This window comes from Salvelinus alpinus, chromosome 29 (assembly GCF_045679555.1).
Source record: "Salvelinus alpinus chromosome 29, SLU_Salpinus.1, whole genome shotgun sequence".
Lineage (NCBI taxonomy): Eukaryota > Metazoa > Chordata > Actinopteri > Salmoniformes > Salmonidae > Salvelinus > Salvelinus alpinus.
The window spans coordinates 43,735,243-43,750,032 of NC_092114.1; the positions used below are offsets into that span (position 1 = coordinate 43,735,243).

At 41.3% G+C, this 14,790-nt stretch overlaps 1 protein-coding gene across 2 annotated transcripts in view; it reads left to right on the forward strand.

Annotated features, from left to right (window-relative positions):
* LOC139558801 (oxysterol-binding protein-related protein 10-like) overlaps window positions 1-14,790 on the forward strand; it is an 84,239-nt gene that overhangs the window by 66,587 nt on the left and 2,862 nt on the right. The window contains exons 8-11 of one of the 2 annotated variants that reach the window (XM_071374235.1): window positions 2,108-2,260; window positions 4,285-4,780; window positions 10,287-10,473; window positions 11,912-12,094. In XM_071374235.1, coding sequence (XP_071230336.1) covers window positions 2,108-2,260; window positions 4,285-4,780; window positions 10,287-10,473; window positions 11,912-12,094 — 1,019 coding nt within the window. The remainder of the gene's footprint in view (window positions 1-2,107; window positions 2,261-4,284; window positions 4,781-10,286; window positions 10,474-11,911; window positions 12,095-14,790) is intronic. The other variant, XM_071374236.1, reaches the window with a different exon arrangement.

Below are 14,790 nucleotides of genomic sequence, written 5' to 3' on the forward strand. Positions count from 1 at the left end.
TGCTGTGGATAGAAGTTGATGAGCCATGTCGTGAAGTGCTTTTGCTGAGCTGTGTTGTTCTGCATTCTCCTCGAACAAGATGACGTAGAACACGGTCCGTTCTAACTGCCTCTGTAGCTTGACCAACTGTCAGACCCTGTAACAGCGAAGGCAGAACCCCAAAAGACTTTGTGCCAACCCCAATCATATGTATAAACCTCCAACTCCATGAAAACAAGCGGACACATTTAGTGACTTGGTAGTCAAGTGGTATTGGCGGCCACCGATGTATTCCTATAGAGCCGAATGCTTTGGTTGTTTCTGTTGTACAATAACAGAGACTACATTTTTTTTCTCCCAGCGTATGTTCCTTGTTAGCAACATGTAATGTCTACAGTGTTGAGTAGAGACCTGCTCGCATAACTCAATAGATAGAGGTAGAACTGAGTTGGCCTCTCAAGGAATTTCCCCTCATTATTAAGAGCCGTTTTAATGAGTTAGTGTGTTGGAATCACAACAGACCTCCTACCTCCTTCTTTTTCTATTTCTAGCTATTTATATCCCTCTGCTTCTGGGGCATGCTAGCTCCTGGGACTGTGCGTGCGTGAGCGCGCACAAGCTTGGCTTGGAATGAAATATACATGAAATACATGGAATGAAATATTCAGGTGACAGAAAGGCAGATTCCTCCTGGTGATTTTTCTCTTTGTTCCCTCTGTTTTCTCTCTTCGCACTCCATTATGTCGCTCAAGGAATACCTCTGTTCTCTATTCTTAACACAAGTAGAATAAGCTCCCGATATCTGAGTTAGTCACGTATGCATTTACCAACTAATGGTTCATTCTGTTTGTATAATGCATTACAGGCTGTGATTTACAGAGAACCGTATTCTGTCCCACATTCGGTGGCATTTTTTGTGACATTTTCTTTTCATTGCAGACTGTCACATGTCAGATGCATACGCATACTGTACATTGTTAGAAAAACAAATAAAAAGACAGGGGGAGTGAAAAAGGAGGGAGAAGGAAGGAAGAGGAGGAGAAGAATACGACCGTTTTGGTTGGCCACAGACTCTGGAGCACTTTCTTACATTATATATTAGGCTTTGTGCCTTTTGAGATATCAAAGGCACTAGGGCTCTTCTTGAACCTATATTGGATCTGCTTCCAGCTGAATGCCGGAACACAAATGGAGGACACAACCCTGTCCACGTTCACTGCACCATATCAACCATATCAAAAGCCTCGCGAAGGCATTGTGAGTCCGTGCTGGAGGCCCGAAGCTGTTGCAAGGAATCAGGAAGTGCACTCTCAGGGGAAATTCTCTGAGGTATACCTTGACCCCCCCCCCCCCCCTGCGTGTTGCTGAACCATCATTCTGGGGGAAGGAAATGCAAAGAGGTGTGAATGTGGTCGGAATATGTCAGTGATAAATGGAACAAGAATGTATGGAACGGTTCAATTGGTTGTGTTCCCTGCCTGGTATTTAAAGGGTTCTTTTGTCCATGACAGGAAATGATTTCACCACCCCATTCCTTTTACCACACAACTTCATCTAAGGATGTAGAGTGAGTTTCCTGTAAACAGTATATGTTATATTCCTTTTCTTTGAGCCACGTAAAGACTGGTCTTCTTTTTTTTTATAATCTGCTAAACCATTACAATTGTAACTGGCTATACTTATTTCACCCCTTATCATGACTAGATACTATTATCAGTCTAAATTGACCATAATTAAGTGCATTAATAATTAACGCATTAATCCACAATTTTACTTTTAACAATGCACCCCTGTTAATTGAAATGCATTGCAGGTGACTCCCTCATGAAGTTGATTGTGAGAATGCCAAGAGTGTGCAAAGCTGTCGTCAAGGCAAAGGGTGGCTACATTGAAGAATCTCAAATATAAAATACATTTTGATTTGCGTAACACTTTTTTGGTTCCTACATGATTCCATATGTGTTATTTCATTGTTTTGATGACTTCATTATTATTCTACAATGTAGAAAAGAGTCAAAATAAAGAACAACCCTTGAATGAGTAGGTCTGTCCAAACTTTTGACTGGTACTGTATGTCAGATCACTTTAAGTCTTAACTGTGTCTCTGTTGTTGGCTCTGTTGTTTCAGCAGCACCCAGCAGGGTTGGAGGCCGTCAGCCCCAGTGAGGAGGTGACTGACATGGAGGACAATGACGAGGAGGACCTGGGCGTGTTGGACGACCAGCGGAGCATCATCCTGCACCTCCTCTCCCAGCTCAAACTGGGCATGGACCTCACCCGGGTAAGACAGCTGACGCTCTCTTCATGTCTTTTCCTTGGAATGTTAGAGCTGGTATGGCCAAACACAACACTTACTGGTTCACTGAGGAGATTATGTAGGAATGTCATGATTTATTTTGAACACAGCCAACTCTCTCTGCTCTCTTCGTACAGTGGCTTGCGAAAGTATTCACCCCCCCCCCCCCCCCCCCCTTGGCATTTTTCCTATTTTGTTGCCTTACAACCAGGAATTAAAATAGATTTTTGGGTGGTTTGCATCATTTGATTTACACAACATGCCTACCACTTTGAAGATGCAAAATATTTTGGGGGGTGAAATAAGACAAAAAAACGGAAAACTTGAGCGTGCATAACTATTCACCCCCCTAAAGTCAATAGTTTGTAAAGCCACCTTTTGCAGAAATTACAGCTGCAAGTCTCTTGGGGTATGTCTCTATAAGCTTAGCACATCTAGTCACTGGGATTTTTTCCCCATGCTTCAAGGCAGAACTGCTCCAGCTCCTTCAAGTTGAATGGGTTCCGCTGGTGTACAGCAATCTTTAAGTCATACCACAGATTCTCAATTGGATTGAGGTCTGGGCTTTGACTAGGCCATTCCAAGACATTTAAATGTTTCCCCTTAAACTACTCAAGAGTTGCTTTAGCAGTATGCTTAGGGTCATTGTCCTGCTGTAAGGTGAACCTCCGTACCAGTCTCAAATCTCTGGAAGACTGAAACAGGTTTCCCTCAAGAATTTCCCTGTATTTAGCACCATCCATCATTCCTTCAATTCTGACCAGTTTCCCAGTCCCTGCCGATGAAAAACATCCCCACAGCATGATGCTGCCGCCACCATGCTTCACTGTGGGAATGGTATTCTCGGGGTGATAAGAGGTGTTGGGTTTGCACTCAATTATGTTTGGGGAGTCTCCCACATGTCTTTTCGCGAACACCAAACATGTTTGCTTATTTCTTTCTTTAATTTAAGCAATGGCTTTTTTTCTGGCCATTCTTCCGTAAAGCCCAGCTCTTAGGAGTGCACAGCTTAAAGTGGTCCTATGGACAGATACCCCAATCTCCGCTGTGGATCTTTGCAGCTCCTTCAGGGTCATCTTTGGCCTCTTTGTTGCCTCTGATTAATGCCCTCCTTGCCTGATCCGTGAGTTTTGGTGGGCGGCCCTCTCTTGGCAGGTTTGTTGTGGTGCCATATTATTTCAATAATTGTATTAATGGATTTAATGGAGCTCTGGGGGGTTTGTTCAAAGTTTTGTATATTTTTTTATAACCCCACCCTGATCTGTACTTCTCCACAACTTTGTCCCTGACCTGTTTGGAGAGAGCTCATTGGTCTTCATGGTGCTGCTTGCTTGGTGGTGCCTTTGGGGCCTTTCAGAACAGGTGTATATATACTGTGATCATGTGATAGATCAGGTGACACTTAGATTGCACACAGGTGGACTTTATTGAACTAATTATGTGACTTCTGAAGGTAATTTGTTGCACCAGATCTTATTTAGGGGCTTCATAGCAAAGGGGGTGAATACTTATGCAAGCACCACTTTTCGTATTTTTTAAATATTTTAAAATGTTTCATTAATATTTTTTAAGTCATTTTAAAAATTAATCAGTCATTTTTTCATTTCACTTCACCAATTTGGACTATTTTGTGTATGTCCATTACATGAAATCCAAATAAAAATCTATTTAAATTACAGGATGTAATGCAACAAAATAGGAAAAATGCCAAGGGGGATGAATACTTTTGCAAGGCACTGTAGTTTCCCCTTGGAATGTTAGAGCTGCTATGGCCAATGCAATGTTTACTGGTTCACTGAATAGGAATGTCTTGGTATGTACTGGTATGTCCATTTCAGCCTGCTCAGTTGAATATAATCATCAATAGCATCAAAACAGCCATGGAATGACACTAAAAAAGCTTTTAGTTTAAGTTACGACTAGTGCTCCTCTTTATTACTGTTCCCTACCAGCAATCTAGTGAAGTGTCTCCCTCAAGTTTAACGGTCGCCTCACGCCTTGTTTACCAGGTGGTGCTGCCCACATTCATCCTGGAGAAGCGCTCCCTGCTGGAGATGTACGCTAACTTCATGGCCCACCCGGACATGTTCCTGTCCATCACGGCTGGAGCCACGGCGGAGGACCGCATTGTACGCTTCGTTGAGTACTACCTTACCGCCTTCCATGAGGGACGCAAAGGAGCTGTGGCCAAGAAGCCCTACAACCCGGCGCTGGGCGAGACATTCCACTGTTCCTGGGAGGTTCCTCGGGACAGAGTGAGGCCCCTCAGGTCTCAGGGCCCCAGGGAACCAGCCTCCAGGGGCCCCAACAACACCCAACAACAGGACGATCCATCGGGGACTGAGTGTTACCGGGTTCGCTTCGTGGCTGAGCAGGTGTCCCACCACCCGCCCGTCTCAGGATTCTACTGCGAGTGCCCAGAAAGGAGTATGTGTGTCAACACCCATGTGTGGACAAGAAGCAAGTTCATGGGCATGTCCATTGGTGTGTCCATGATAGGGGAAGGTGAGTGAATTGATGTGCTTTGGGTTTGTTGAGGCTCAGTTAATCCCACCACAGTGTCCGATTTTCAAAAAGGCTTTACGCGAAAGCATACCATGCTTTCGTCGTTATGTTAGGTCAGTGCCTAGTCACAGAAAAACACAGCCATTTTTCCAGCCAAAGAGAGGAGTCACAAAAAGCAGAAATAGAGATAAAATTAATCACTAACCTTTAATGATTTTCATCAGATGACACTCATAGGACTTCATGTTACACAATACATGTATGTTTTGTTCGATAAAGTTCATATTTATATCCAAAAATCTCAGTTTACATTGGCGCGTTATGTTCAGTAATGTTTTGCTTCCAAAACATCCGGTGCTTTTGCAGAGAGCCACATCAATTTACAGAAATACTCATCATAAATGTTGATGAAAATACAAGTGTTATACATGGAATTAAAGATATACTTCTCCTTAATGCAACCGCTGTGTCAGATTAAAAAAAAAAAAAGCTTTACGTAAAAAGCACACCATGCAATTATCTGAGTACAGCGCTCAGGGACCAAAACAAGTCATACAGATACCCGCCATGTTGTGGAGTCAACAGAAGTCAGAAATAGCATTATAAATATTCACTTACCTTTGATGATCTTCATCGGAATGCACTCCCAGGAATCCCAGTTCCACAATAAATGTTTGTTTTGTTCGATAAAGTCCATAATTTATGTCCAAATACCTCCGTTTTGTTTGTGCGTTTAGTTAGTCCAGACGAAAAGTCAAAAAAGTTATATTACAGTTCGTAGAAACATGTCAAACGATATATAGAATCAATCTTTAGGAGGTTATTAACATAAATCTTCAATAATGTTTCAACCGGACAATTCCTTTGTCTTTAGAAATGAAAAGGAACAGCGCTCGCTCTTACGGCCGCGCGCATGACTTAGCTCATGGCATTCTGCCAGACCTCTTAGTCAAACAGCTCTTATTCGCTCCCCCTTCACAGTAGAAGCCTAAAACAAGGTTCTAAAAACTGTTGACATCTAGTGGAAGCCTTAGGACCAAATTTTACACTGTATATTGGATAGGCAAAGACTTGAAAACCTACAAACCTCAGATTTCCCACTTCTTGGTTGGATTTTTTTCTCCGGTTTTTGCCTGCCATATGAGTTCTGTTATACTCACAGACATCATTCAAACAGTTTTAGAAACTTCAGAGTGTTGTCTATCCAAATCCACTAATAATATGCATATCTTAGCTTCTGGGCCTGAGTAGCAGGCAGTTTACTCTGGGCACCGTATTCATCCAAGCTACTCAATACTGCCCCCCAACCATAAGAAGTTAAACGCTGACACCATAAGTACATACATGTTTGAGTTCAAATTATTAACTCAGCTAAAATAGAAACGTCCCTTTTTCAGAACCCTGTCTTTCGAAGATATTTCGTAAAAATCCAAATAACTTCACAGATCTTCATTGTAAAGGGTTTAAACACTGTTTCCCATGCTTGTTCACTGAAACTTAAACAATTAATGAACATGCACCTGTGGAACGGTCATTAAGACACTAACAGCTTACAGACAGTAGGCAATTAAGGTCACAGTTATGAAAACGTAGGACACTAGAGGCCTTTCTACTGACTCTGAAAAACACCAAAAGAAAGATGCCCAGGGTCATTTAACACATCGTCTTAACATATCAAAGAGAAGACAGACAGCTTTATTTTGATGGGTCTTGTGGAATTGAAAAAAGTAATCATTTTAATACATTTTAAATGTTTACAAATTCGATGCACTGAAATTAAAACTCCTGAAAATGAACACTCTGATTATAGTGATATTATTTCTGATTTCGCAAACAGTGTAAAGTATGTATATGTAACAGTTTAACTTTAGTCCGTCCCTTCGCGAACCAGGGACCTTCTGCACACATCAACAACAGTCACCCACGAAGCATCGTTACCCATCGCTCCACAAAAGCCGCGGCCCTTGCAGAGGGGAACCACTACTTCAAGGTCTCAGAGAAAGTGACGTCACTGATTGAAAGGCTATTAGCGCGCACCACCGCTAAATAGATAGCCATTTCACATCCGTTACATATAGAGAGGTGTAATCTAGAGCCAATCCTGTTTTTTGTTGTTGTTTTTTTTTTTTAAATCTGAGGTTATCCTGCTATTGGCACACTGTCACTGGTGTAGAGAGGAGTAGGCAGGAGGCAGTCGCAGGTATAGAACTACTGAATTTATTTAAGCACCATAGATCAAAACATGACAAAACCCAAGCACTATTGTGCTCAAAATATATCTTCATAAACAAAAAGGCACAGAGCGAACCCAAAGTGCAAAATATAAAGTATAAAGATTCCTCTCAGGAAAACAAGTAACATTTGCAATGACCGACAAATGGCAGAGTGATAGTGGGGATTGGAACCAGGTGTCTGTAATGATGATGAGACAAGTCCGGGGTTGATGAGTGAAGGGCGTTTGCCAAGAGTAGGTTCGGCATCAGCTAATGCCTGAGCTGGACGGGAGGGGGAGCCAAAGCGAAGGCTGCTGTCACACACGTGTTGAATTATGCAACAGAACATGACAACAACAGTAATTAATGAGGCAGTCTAGACAGCGCAGGTGAGTGCAGGTAGGCCTAGGCCAGGGGTATTCAACTCTTACCCGACAAGGTCCGGAGCCTGCTGGTTTTCTGTTCTACCTGATAATTAATTGCACCAATCTGGTGTCCCAGGTCTAAATCAGTCCCTGATTAGAGGGCAACCATGAAAAAACGGAGCGGAACAGGCTTTGAAGTCCAGAGATGAGTTTGAGGTGCCTAGGCAGAGCAAGTTTTTGGTGGTTGCAGTCCTGTTCCACCCCTTTATGTTAATGTTTCATATATGCAAATACTCCCAATGTATTTATGCAAATTAGGCACTTATAATTTTCTTTATTTTTACACAAAATATATTTTTTTAAACCTTGATACTATTAGAAAATGTATATTTGAGTGCATTTTAAGAAAACGTTTTGACATTTTACAATAAATTGATTACCTGAATTCCCGAACTTCGTTCGTTATTTGTCCATGCCAGGAAAATGTTTAATGTGCTGTAATTCAGTCAATATCTGATGGATGTTTTAAATTCTAAAAGTTTGGAGTCACTTCATCCATTATCCAACTGTTGCATTTGTTAGATTTGTTTTTAAAACCTTTTAACAAATTTGATGACCGTTGCTAATGGCATCTACAGCGGCCAGTTTTAGTTTTACTCTCATACCTATCCATTGTGCATAGTCCTCTTGCACAACAGAAGGATATGAGAGTTCTCTGATGACAATCAATACAATATCTGTCGTCATGACGTCACAATGTAGGCTTTTCTGAATGAGTCACACTGATGGGATACATGAAGCCCTTGAATTGAATTGACTGAATCTGTATATACAGTGGTTCCTCCTTTAAAAGCTGCGAGCTTACACTGTTGGACATAGAGGGACCCAGCGTCACGGCTTCATTGCTCCAGACCACCGCAAGGGGGAGTTAGAGCACTCATTATGCATTTGGGTCCCAAGGTTTTTATATGACCAATCATAATGAGTGGTTCCAATGACGAATTTGACGCGAGCCACCCGTCCCTGTTGACCTTCTTCAGCAAAGATGGCTGACAAAACATTACGGTGGAAGCAAATGTAAGTAGTTATAACGTCATAACGAGTCAAGCGAAACATTTAAAATTGAGAGGAATATGTTAGTTAATCGTTACTACATGATTCCAAATGTGTTATTTCATAGTCTTGATGTCTTCACCAGTATTCTGCAATGTAGAAAAAAAATTAAAAATAAGAATAACCCTGGAATGAGTAGGTGTGTCCAAACTTTTGACGGTTCTGTGTGTTATACCGATTGACCACGACCAGACAATATTCTCTGACATAACTTTTTAATAACTGGTGAATCATACCAGAGGATTTGTGCGTTCACTGTGGGATTGCTTTCGAAGCACAACGGTGACCCTCTCACATTTAGAGGCCTGTGTGGTTTGGAATCTTGATGAGTAATGCGCCTCTAATGAAAAGATAATACTTTTTTGAGCGGCCGATATATTTAGTGCTGTATTGATTGGCGCTGAGTAAAATGATATCTGGTGGAGAAGAGAGTACAGAAAGCATGTATCAGATACAATCTTGTCCTGCTGTGATTTGCGGTGGCTGTGGGTTGTCATGGACAGCGCGGTGGGTCAATGTGGGGTTTGTAAATGCTCGATTTCTGTGCCTTTATGCTCTCAACCAAAGACAGTATTAATTCAGTGACATTGGACATACAGTACATTGCATACACAGTATGAAGAGGTGGACAGGGTAAGACCAGAGGGTTGAGGAGAAGGATCGATTGCGAAATACATTTTTCCCCACTTGTAATATAGCCAAAAGAGTATATGCCAGCCAGTCATGTGATGAACTTCCACATGATTTCTCTACTGACTCGATTATAGTAGGTAGAAATAATACATGTATGTCACGGGCATGACATTCATTCAATCAGGTGTTCTGTGGTAATTAGGGTTGCAAACTCAACCCGATTTCATTCAGGGAGATTGCGCTGCTTATACGAAAACTAATAGTTAACAGTAGATGGCGATAGCATTGAATAGATGCTTATGCCATTTTCTATGCTTTCCTATGGTTTGCTCTTTGGTTAAGTGAACCCCCATAGGTGTTTTGCAGTGGAAGATTAATTGGTTTGATGAGTAAGACATGAAAGCAATAGATGGGCAACCCACAGAGCAGGGGCTGGTGGGATTGCTCATTTGTACTATATGTCCTATGACCTTATGACCCAATAGGCTGTGTATGGTGACGTAGGTGAAGAGACGTTGTGCATTAACTTTAATGTCCTCCCGTATGGGGAATCCAGTCCACGTATCCCAAAAGATGGTACTGTGAATATCACAAAGGGAGAGAAATCAATGCATGGGGCGATGTGGAGTCGTGCACAGTGGGTGTCCTCTGTTCTTCCTGAGTAACAGGGGGAAAAAACCCTGGCTAATGATGCACACCATTGATGTTGTTAATGAGGCTGAGAATGTATATATTTATGGTATGGAAATACTGTATTTTGCAGAGGATGTTGCCATTTATTTCCCTAGTGGTCTCTGCAAAAGCTTCTGCAGTATTCTACGGCATGTATGTTTTTGTTAAAGGTTCATCTGAATTAGTGACGGCTATTAGGAACGTAACCAATTTAAAGGAGAATCAGTAAGCGCCACATACCAAGCTAAATCGTTTGATTGAATTACTGACTCCAAAATCTTATTGTACATTATAGACGAGGAGCAACACGGTGCAAGGGACGTTCCTGGGTTTAGATCCAAATGCAGCTTTTGATAAATAAACAATCTGTTTGCGTTGTCATATCAACTCCTGGTCAGTTGTCGCTCATTGTCTTAACCAACCATGAACAGCCTGGGACCAGACCAACACCAGTAAGATGCTGACCTTTAATCTGACCTGACCTTTGATCTTTCCCTCTCTGCTCCCAAGGGACCTTGTGCCTCCTGGAGCATGACGAGGAGTATGTCTTCACGCTGCCCTGTGCCTACGCCCGCTCCATCCTCACCGTGCCATGGGTGGAGCTGGGTGGCAAAGTCACCATCAACTGTGCCAAGAGCGGCTACTCGGCCACAGTCACATTCCACACCAAGCCTTTCTATGGAGGGAAGGTACACAGGTGGGTCTCTATGTGCGTGTGCGTGTGCGTGTGTGCGTGCGTGCGTGTGCGTGTGTGCGAGAGAGAGATTATTTGAATGCTCATTTTTGATCCTTTTGACATTTGTTTATCAAGCAACTAGTTACCGACATAAAAACACCATTTAAGGATGATATCTGTGTAAAACGAAAGAAAAAACAACAACTTTTGACGGTTCTGTTGAATTATGCAACAGAACATGACAACAACAGTAATTAAAAATAATCTCTCTTTTGTATAGTCATGGTTCCTGAAAATATGGACTCAATATAAAAATAAAAATAAGTTTGTGATAAAAGCGCCACATTTGGAATATAGGTAGATGTATGTACCTTGAAAAGATATAGTTATTGAGCCACCCCAGATTTGGGAAATGGGCGATTTGGACGTGGCACCCACTAGCATTAAAAAAACAGAATGTAAATACATATTTAGATTCCAGTCGATGTCTCTATACCAAGTTGAGTCTCACCGTTCGGATGCATTTGGAACTGAGTTAATATCCCATAGCGTCCCAAAGTTAGAGCTAAAAGCCTGATAGCACCAATGCCCATATCGCTAATATATCGGTGGCTGTTTTAGGTCGTACCGTTATGTCCGATTAGCTCAATCGCCAATTTCTCAATGTCTGAGTATCACAGGAACACAACGCTTTGAATGGAAAACAAAGACACGTTCATGACAAGTTGCTATGGATGAAATGTATCAAAATAACTGTTCAGAACATGAAACGCTTACAAAAACGTCTATTTTTAAACATCAGATTTGACTATATGTGTTAAATGATATGCTTATTTTGGGGAATTCAATTTAACCATTTACTTGCGTTACGAAAGGTTAATAAACTAAAAAGTGGTACTGTTTAACAGAAAGTTTCATTTTGCCATCAGTTCCAATTTCCTTTTGGTGCTTTTAGGGTTAAACCATGAATAAATTACAACACTTTTTGTACATATTTTAGGGTACTAAAAGTAATTGTACAAATTCAAGTATTTGATCCAATATTCCTAGCATGCAGTGACCACATCAAGCTTCTGACTACAAACTTGTTGGATGCATTTGCAGTTTGTTTTGGTTGTCTTTCAGATGATTTTGAGCAGCGAATAAAGCATTGTATAATTCTGGAGCCACTTTTATTGTAAATAAGAATATAATGTGTTTCTAATCACTTCTACGTTAATGTGGATGCTGCCATGATTACGGATAATCATGAATGAATTGTGAATCATGACGAGTGAGGAAGTTACATAAATATCAAACATTCTATTCTTATTTAAATAAATAACACAAAAAATATTCCACTGTCCAAATACTTTTTGACCTCACCGTAATTCAATATTACTATGGCAGCACAATATATCATACGAGTAATGTTGCCACAAAGTTAATCTTCTGAACATGGCTGCTATGTTCCTCTCAGGGTGACTGCAGAGGTCAAACACAATCCGACCAACACTATTGTGTGCAAGGCCCAGGGGGAGTGGAACGGAACCCTGGAGTTCACCTATAGTAGTGGGGAGACCAAAGTGATTGACACAACCAAACTGCCAATCATCAAGAAGAAGCTCCGGCCTGTGGAAAAGCAGGGACGGAATGAGTCCAGGTAAGATGCTCCTGGGTCCAAAATGCTGTATTTTCGGTCCCTTCTTAGTGGACCAGGGTCGTGTTCATTAGGCACCAAACAGATGTAAACAGGACTGAAACAAGGAGGGACTACCCACACTTGTCCAATAAGAAATATACATTTTTGTTTTCCGTTTCAGAAAGTTTTTTAAATGTTTTGCTATGGTGTATACTGAACAGTAGCTATCTTGTTAGCTATGTGTGTTTTTTGTTGTTGTTGTGACTTTGGCTATGGATATTCAAGATCATTTATTGACTAATGACTGGAATAATGAATTGATCTAATGTTTAGTACTTCATTTTGGAGCACCATTAAGGGTTTTTACATAGAGTTAATTAAAGGGATATCTCTATCAGTAGTTACCCTTAACCGTTGCACCAATCCTATATCAACAATAGTCTTAAAACGTCAGTTACTATATTCTCGTTCTGAAAGTCGTCTTTATTTACTAGACTAAAGCTGGAAAATGAGGTCGTTAACAGAGTAAGGCAGGGTATAGGCTAACGGAATACAACACAGTTATCGAGGTGAGAATCTCCACAGGTCAATATACATGAACTTCCGCACTCGAACTCAGAAAATACAACAGTACAGTACATACATTCACCAGACTTTTGAGGGCGAGATGGTCTTATCAACTGAGAGGCTGCTAAAACCTCACAACTGTGAAATTATAGGTTCATCCACCAGGAGTCGCCAGTGGGCTGGCTAGGCTATCAGTCTTACAATAATCAGTTACTGCCACCACTTTAACACAGACACAACGTCACACAGAAGGGAAATTCAATGCAATGAGGTATTTGCTTGAATTTGATTGTCATCTGGTTCAATTGAGTTTCTGTTATGATTGAGCGGTACACAGGGAAAAACGGTCGGTCAGGGGTCCTGGTGTTTGGCGCTTTCGGTTGAAGAAGGCCCTCTTCGGAGCTCAAGCATAGGCTCCCTTTCTCTCTCAGTTCAGTTCTCAGTTTGTTCAGTCCAAACAGATAAAGTGTTTTAAGGCACTCGGGTGCAATATAATTTAGATTCAGTTCCCCTTTTGAGAGCGTTGAAGACTCAGTGGTTCGTAATGAGTGAACAAATATACGGGTTCAGCAGAGTTCCTGTTAGGGGATTGTTCTGTCTGAGTTGGATAAGGCTTCCTTGATCTGCGTTTGGTTTCCAAGAAGATGGGGATCATATTTTCCAATGATGTGTCCTCGCCCTTCGGTACCTGATCGGATTTCTGTTTAGTAAGACCTCTAATTTATAGGGGTTCTTTGAGAAGGCGGGCTCTAACGGCAGGACAATGTCATTGGGACCGCCCAGTTGATCCGGGGAACAAAACACATTTACTGCTCATATGAGATGAACCCGAGATTTCCTCATAAGTGTTCACAGAATGTTTAAAGGAGTTTTGAAAAAGAAAAAGAATCTCTAAGATGAAATATGTAGTCTGTGGAGTACAAACTTGACCGTGATAAAGTCCAGACATTTTATGTTATAAAATTCACATTATACCTTTTAATAACATGGGAAAAAGAGAGGAAAAGTATCACAATGTATACTGAACAAAAATATAAACGCAACATGTAAAGTGTCGGTCCCATGGTTCATGAGCTGAAACAAAAGATCCCAGATATGTTCCATACGCACAAAAAGCTCATTTCTCTTAAATGTTGTTCTCAAATTTGTTTACATCCCTGTTAGTGAACATTTCTCCTTTGCCAAGATAATCCATCCCCCTGACAGGTGTGACATATCAAAAAGCTGATTAAACAGCATGATCATTACACAGGTGCACAACTCTAAAATTTGCAGTGCCACAGATCTCAAGTTCTGAGGGAGCGCGTGCAATTGGAATGCAGACTGCAGGATTGTCCACCAGAGCTGTTGCCAGATAATTGAATGTTAATTTCCCTACCATAAGCTGCCTCCATCGTCGTTTTAGAGAATTTGAAGGTACTTCCAACCTGCTTCACAACCGCAGACCACATGTATGGCGTTGTGTGGGCGAGCGATTTGCTGATGTCAACGTTGTGAACAGAGTGCCCCATGGTGGTGGTGGGGTTATGTTATGGGCAGGCATAAGCTATAGACAATGAACACAATTGCATTTTATTGATGGCAATTTGAATGCACAGAGATACCGTGACAAGATCCTGAGGCCCATTGTCGTGCCATTCATCCACCGCCATCACTTCATGTTTCAGCATGATAATGCATGGCCCCATGTCGCAAGGAACTGTACACAATTCCTGCAAGCTGAAAATGTCCCAGTTCTTCCATGGCCTGCATACTCACCAGACATGTCACGCATTGAGCATGTTTGGGATCCACACCCCTTCCTTTTAAGGTATCTGTAACCAACAGATGCATATCTGTATTCCCAGCCATGTGAAATCCATAGATTAGGGCCTAATACATTTTTTTAAATTAACTGATTTCCTCATATGAACTGTAACTCAGTAAAATCTTTTAAAATTGTTGCATGTTGTGTTTATATTTTTGTTCAGTATATATATCCAGGTTATATCAACATGTCAAGAGTCCAACAGTTTTAATACAGCGAAGACAACGTGTTTAGTTGTCCTTTTGCTCTGATGACCTTAAAAATCCGTAAAAAGGGTCTGCTGACAACTAGCAGCGCATTCAGAGTTGTGAAAGGATGATGGGGAGGAGCCGTTTGTTTGTTC